The sequence below is a fragment of the Diaphorina citri genome, unplaced genomic scaffold, assembly GCF_000475195.1.
Source record: "Diaphorina citri unplaced genomic scaffold, Diaci psyllid genome assembly version 1.1 scaffold1329, whole genome shotgun sequence".
In the NCBI taxonomy this organism is placed as follows: Eukaryota; Metazoa; Arthropoda; class Insecta; order Hemiptera; family Psyllidae; genus Diaphorina; species Diaphorina citri.
Window position 1 is genome coordinate 56,056 of NW_007378757.1, and position 6,982 is coordinate 63,037.

Consider the following 6,982-nt stretch of genomic DNA (forward strand, 5'->3'; position numbering starts at 1 on the left):
TTCAGTGTTCATACATGGTCGATGGTCGATCGATGTCGGCTGAAACCGTCCACACTGTCTCCACAACATATATTCACCATGTCGATCGACGGCTGTCGACTACGTGTGGATACCGCTTTAGATTTTGGGATCGATCGGTTCTATTTGGACACCGAAAGTGTCCTATTTGAGCTATGGTTGACGGTCGATCGATGTCGGCTGAAACCGTCCACACTGCCTCGACAACATAGATTCACCATGTCAATCGACGGCTGTCGACTACGTGTGGATACCGCTTTAGATTTTGGGATCGATCGGTTCTATTTGGACACCGAAAGTGCCCTATTTGAGCTAGTAGGTACTACAAAATCCGTATTGATTACAGAATATGAGGGCGAGATTCAAGAGACGACTACCGAATTTATCAATCCATGGACCTTGAGTTAGCACGGTGTCAAGGGTTTTCTTTGACGAACCCATTTGATTTAAACAAGCCAGTATGTCTTGCACTCTGGATTAACTGAAAACTCTCTGCGCTAAAAAAGAAAAAATCAAGTCCACTTAAATAAACATTCGAAGTTAGTTCCAAATTTCAAATCGACAATTTTGCATAAAGTTTGTCTAAGGCGCTCGCCTGGTAAACAGGAGGGCGTGGGTTCAATCCCAGCCGAGGTATGGAATTTTATCCTCAATATAATTTGAGAATTTGACCACAATAATAGTAGTAGCCTACTGCTGGAGTAAAGGGACTTTTCAGTCCTATTCGAGCAGTATAAATAAGCACTATTATTATTATTATTATGAGGATAATCACTCATTTATTGAGGTATTTCGCACATAGGCTCGAGTGCGGAGTCCAGTAGGTACCTATGTAGGACTATTGCATCCAAGATCGGGCATGAAAAAAGTTGAAAATCTTAACTCTAATATCAATGGAAATGGAGGACTTTTCTAACAAAATTCTTGAGTGCGGAGTCCAGTAGGTACCTATGTAGGACTATTGCATCCAAGATCGGGCATGAAAAAAGTTGAAAATCTTAACTCTAATATCAAAATATTTGCAGCACAAGCGGAACTCGTCGACCAATACAATTACCAAAATTTGGTCCGAGTGTTTGGTATCCCGGCAAACTTCCACGAGTTTCCGAGTAAAGAAGGCGAAAATTTGACGGAACTGTTGATTGTACAGAAAATTGGAAACGTCCTGAATAAGAAACTTTCACACAAGAGACTGAAGGACGCCTATCAGGACTGGGATGCCAATTATCTTCGACCACCCATAGTGGCCGCTTTTAAAAAATACCAACATAAATTGAGTAAGTCAATGTTTGAGTCATTCGCAGGAAGTCCTTCCTGGGAACGATTGATTTTTCTATTTCGCCACAAGTTTATGAAAAGGTGGAAGAACTCTATTATTGATTTATCTTCCATTATTCAGGTTGTTGGATGTCTACAGTAAAGTGTCGGTTAGTGTCGAGTTTCCTGATATAGAGTTCAATATTAGACATTTCGCCACAAGTTTATGAAAGGGTGGAAGAACTCTATTATTGATTTATCTTCCACTATTCAGGTTGTTGGATGTCTACAGTAAAGTGTCGGTCAGTGTCGAGTTTCCTGATATAGAGTTCAATATTAGAGTTCCGGCACCCAGTCACTCGGTTAGGCTTCCTGCACCCTAGTTTTTCTCTCTTTTCGCCACAAGTTTATGAAATTATGAAAGGGTGGAAGAACTCTATTTATGGATTTATCTTCCATTATTCAGGTTGTTGGATGTCTACAGTAAAGTGTCGGTTAGTGTCGAGTTTCCTGATATAGAGTTCAACATTAGAGTTCCGGCACCCAGTCACTCGGTTAGGCTTCCTGCACCCTAGTTTTTCTCTCCTTGTATTTCAGAATGGATCAAGGACTATATGAACTTCATCCTCATCAAGCCACGAACTTGGGAGAGGCTTCCGGTCTACACCAAACTCAAGTTGAGGCCTCGTGTCCAGTATTTACCATACGCCATATTCAATAATCTGAGCATCAAGTATGATCGGTTTATCGTACGAGATGATCTGCCGCCTCGGATGAACGATCTGATTTTGAGAATCAAGAGAAAGATGGAGGAGAAGGGTAAGGTTACATTTGGTTTCGTAGATTTGTAGAAGCTTAACCCATCCTTTAGGGCTGTTTGCCCGTACACCTAAGCCTGAAAATGGGCTGTATGCACACATTTGGTTAACTGAAAAATCTGAACCCATACAATGGCCTACAGCCCGAGACCAAAGGTAAGGTTACATTTGGTTTCGTAGATTTGTAGAAGTTTAACCCATCCTTTAGGGCTGTTTGCCCCTACACCTAAGCCTGAAAATGGGCTGTATGCACACATTTGGTTAACTGAAAAATCTGAACCCATACAATGGCCTACAGCCCGAGACCAACTTTAGTTGGATGGGACCGAACAAACTTTTTTTTCTCCACCAAATTAATCGAGGTTTGTACTGCTAACTTACGTGACGATAATTGAAACGCAACACGTAAGTTGACCAAAACACGTTTCAATACATGCGAAGAAACGAGTTTCCGTCAAATAGAACTTTTTTTTGTCCACCAAATTAATCGAGGTTTGTACTGCTAACTTACGTGACGATAATTGAAACGCAACACGTAAGTTGACCAACACATTTCAATACATGCGAAGAAACGAGTTTCCGTCAAATAATGTTAAAGAGTTCAATAAAATTAACGGGAAGCTAATTTTGGTTGCAAAAACCGTCAAATAATGTTAAAGAGTTCAATAAAATTAACGGGAAGCTAATTTTGGTTGCAAAAATTCTCTAATAATTGGCAAGCAACTGTTAGTGCGGTACAATAACCATGACTTTACATTAATGGGCCAGGGCTAAACTCACTAGGGGAATTTGGCTTTGGCTCACCGTTTCGGTCTACTTAGAAAAAAAAACCGAATTCCATAGAGTACGATTTCAACAGTTAGGACTTTTATTTCCTACAACACTTTATAAATAATATTTATAGATACCAAATAATATTTATAGATATTATATCCCGTTTTCAGCCCAATATTTCCAAGACCTACACGTCGCCAAATATCACAGCACTCTCTTGAAGCCTTTGGTGAAAACCAATGTCACATTGGATCATTACGTCTACAATCTACATAACAACTTCAGTCTAGTAGCCCTTGGTGACGAATTAAGAAACTTATTCAATGTTAAATCACTGGAATACGAATATGATGTTACTCCAAGTGACAACTGTACTGATGAATATGATGGGGAAGCCACTGTGCCGTTTACACTCGAGCCTGGATTGAATATATCAGAGTGGGAACAAACAAATGCTGAAACCAAATTTTGTCCAGGAAACTTCCTTTCTATGTAAGATTCCCCAGAATATAGGAATGATCACTCAAATCTCAAGTCCTACGATCCTGCCCCCTTAGGTGCAGTGCAGACTAGAGAAACGCGTTTAAAGGAACGCATTTCATCAGTCAATGCACAATGAGTTTCATGAAACTCGGTTTCATCAATGTGCACTGCTCTGTGTTAACCTTATGTACGGGTTTCACTAGAGTACACCGCGTCTTAAATGATATACGAGTAATAGAGCTTTTTTCCCTTTATTTGATCTAATTATTACTATTATTTTTGATATTTTTTGATGTTCTTACCTGCCAGTAGGCCATAATCTTCAATATATGCCCCGCAGTTCCACACACGAAGACACACAACGAAAACACTCGATACAAACAAAGATCTAGTACAAATGCTAATGGAACGGAAAACAGTAGGAAAATGGTTAGCAATGAAGGTATTCTAAGAAATGAATATGTAAATAGAACCCAAAACAGTGGAAATATAGGCCACAATGAACATATTCAACAAATGCTAATGGAACGGAAAACAGTAGAAAAATGGTTAGCAATGAAGGTATTCTAAGAAATGAATATGTAAATAGAACCCAAAACAGTGGAAATATAGGCCACAATGAACATATTCTAAGAAATTACTATACTACTGGAACCGACCACAGAGGAATCATAGACAGCGATGAACGACCAGTCAGAATTAGGGAACAAGATTACAATGTCCTCCTAGCTGAGAAATACATGAAAGAACTACAAGATCTTGACGAATATGTTGATAAAGTACACAATAAAATCAACGCAACTCATTTGAAATTCACTCAACTCTTTGATAAGCTCTCCTACAGCATGAGTAAGTTTAAAGGTTTAAAGTTTTACTTATTTGAGGCTTGTGCTTTTTTATACTGCTCGAGTAGCGCTAGATTCGTAGAAGCTCAACCCATATTTAGGACTGTTGCCCCTACACGTAAGCCTCAGTGTAGGCCTTTTGTATTGGAGGTAATAGAGCTAGGTCGCGTCTTCAATTCCCGCCCGGGGCGAACATTATCCCATACAGATAAGGTGCGTTTTCGGAACGACTGGCTTTTTCCTATCAGTAGGCCTTTTGTGTTGGAGGTAATAGCGCTAGGTCGCGTCTTCAATTCCCGCCCGGGGCGAACATTATCCCATACAGATAAGGTGCGTTTTCGGAACGACTGGCTTTTTCCTATCCTGTCTTCCTCCTCTCTGATTTCGGGACAACACCTACATTGTTACAGTTCCCTCTATCAAACCTTTAATGGCCAATGCCAATCTTAGCACGGTGTCAAGGGTTAGCACCGAGAGTTAGCACGATGTCAAGGGTTTTCTTTGACGAACCCATTTGATTTAAACAAGCCAGTATGTCTTGCACTCTGGATTAACTGAAAACTCTCTGCGCTAAGATCGAGCATTACATTACATGCCTCGGTGATGTAGTGGTTAAGGCGCTCGCCTGGTAAACAGGAGGGCGTGGGTTCAATCCCAGCCGAGGTATGGAATACCTACCTCGGTGGTGTAGTGGTCAAGGCGCTCGCCTGGTAAACAGGAGGGCGTGGGTTCAATCCCAGCCGAGGTATGGAATACCTACCTCGGTGGTGTAGTGGTCAAGGCGCTACCTACCTCGGTGGTGTAGTGGTCAAGGCGCTACCTACCTCGGTGGTGTAGTGGTCAAGGCGCTACCTACCTCGGTGGTGTAGTGGTCAAGGCGCTACCTACCTCGGTGGTGTAGTGGTCAAGGCGCTACCTACCTCGGTGGTGTAGTGGTCAAGGCGCTACCTACCTCGGTGGTGTAGTGGTCAAGGCGCTACCTACCTCGGTGGTGTAGTGGTCAAGGCGCTACCTACCTCGGTGGTGTAGTGGTCAAGGCGCTACCTACCTCGGTGGTGTAGTGGTCAAGGCGCTACCTACCTCGGTGGTGTAGTGGTCAAGGCGCTCGCCTGGTAAACAGGAGGGCGTGGGTTCAATCCCAGCCGAGGTATGGAATACCTACCTCGGTGGTGTAGTGGTCAAGGCGCTACCTACCTCGGTGGTGTAGTGGTCAAGGCGCTACCTACCTCGGTGGTGTAGTGGTCAAGGCGCTACCTACCTCGGTGGTGTAGTGGTCAAGGCGCTACCTACCTCGGTGGTGTAGTGGTCAAGGCGCTACCTACCTCGGTGGTGTAGTGGTCAAGGCGCTACCTACCTCGGTGGTGTAGTGGTCAAGGCGCTACCTACCTCGGTGGTGTAGTGGTCAAGGCGCTACCTACCTCGGTGGTGTAGTGGTCAAGGCGCTACCTACCTCGGTGGTGTAGTGGTCAAGGCGCTACCTACCTCGGTGGTGTAGTGGTCAAGGCGCTCGCCTGGTAAACAGGAGGGCGTGGGTTCAATCCCAGCCGAGGTATGGAATACCTACCTCGGTGGTGTAGTGGTCAAGGCGCTACCTACCTCGGTGGTGTAGTGGTCAAGGCGCTACCTACCTCGGTGGTGTAGTGGTCAAGGCGCTACCTACCTCGGTGGTGTAGTGGTCAAGGCGCTACCTACCTCGGTGGTGTAGTGGTCAAGGCGCTACCTACCTCGGTGGTGTAGTGGTCAAGGCGCTACCTACCTCGGTGGTGTAGTGGTCAAGGCGCTACCTACCTCGGTGGTGTAGTGGTCAAGGCGCTACCTACCTCGGTGGTGTAGTGGTCAAGGCGCTACCTACCTCGGTGGTTACACCTAAGCCTGAAAATGGGCTGTATGCACACATTTGGTTAACTGAAAAATCTGAACCCATACAATGGCCTACAGCCCGAGACCAACTTTAGTTGGATGGGACCGAACAAACTTTTTTTTCTCCACCAAATTAATCGAGGTTTGTACTACTAACTTACGTGACGATAATTGAAACGCAACACGTAAGTTGACCAAAACACGTTTCAATACATGCGAAGAAACGAGTTTTCGTCAAATAATGTTAAAGAGTTCAATTAACGGGAAGCTAATTTTGGTGGCAAAACTTCTCTAATAATTGGCAAGCAACTGTTAGTGCGGTACAATAACCATGACTTTACATCACGAATTTCTCGTTCCAGGGATGAGAAGTACAAGCATCGTTTGGCACAACAACAGCAGGGTGTTCTTCCGCAGACACTACGGAGGTCATGTCAGGCGAGTTCACTACTTTGACAACTTGGATCGACTATTCGATGAATCCAAAGAAAATGCCCGAGAAGTCAAAGATGAGGAAGACGAATTGCCGGAGTACTTGAGAAAGAAGACAACGAGTTTCGGCAAGCGATGGCACATGATGAAGGCCAAACGCAAGTTCTTCCTCCGCCATCCGAAGAAGAAGACTACCAAATATTTGTTTTGGGCGATTGTGAAAACGACGACCAAGGGATCCACCTTGCCATTCACCAAGTTCGCGAAGAAAGTGGCGGCCAAAATGTTCAAGCAATGGTGAACTGTTTAGCAAATTAGCAATTTTCTCATGTTACACGTGTCGATCTCATGTTACAAGGGGAAAAGCGAAAGCTAACTAGTACAAGTGGACTAATTCTTTTAGGGTAAATTCCCTTTAGGGATGAGCTATAGTGTCTCACTTTATACTAAATTCTAACAGGTACTTATGATGCTACGTCATTAAAAACACAAGTC

General features: G+C 43.7%; 1 protein-coding gene across 1 annotated transcript; it reads left to right on the plus strand.

The window, feature by feature from the left end:
* Positions 1–917: 917 nt before the first annotated feature.
* Positions 918–6,933, plus strand: LOC113469989. The gene is made up of 3 exons (XM_026828101.1): positions 918–1,295; positions 1,873–2,094; positions 6,418–6,933. The coding sequence occupies exons 1-3, from the start codon at positions 998–1,000 to the stop codon at positions 6,786–6,788; spliced, it is 891 nt and encodes a 296-aa protein (XP_026683902.1). The 5' UTR covers positions 918–997; the 3' UTR covers positions 6,789–6,933.
* Positions 6,934–6,982: the final 49 nt, after the last annotated feature.

Excerpts from the sequence above, each read along its gene's own strand:
- LOC113469989 (XM_026828101.1), top strand. The coding sequence starts at position 998 with ATGAAAAAAGTTGAAAATCTTAACTCTAATATCAAAATATTTGCAGCA. Across the intron at positions 1,296-1,872 it reads AAAATACCAACATAAATTGA|AATGGATCAAGGACTATATG; the intron begins GTAAGTCAATGT and ends CTTGTATTTCAG. Across the intron at positions 2,095-6,417 it reads GAGAAAGATGGAGGAGAAGG|GGATGAGAAGTACAAGCATC; the intron begins GTAAGGTTACAT and ends TTCTCGTTCCAG.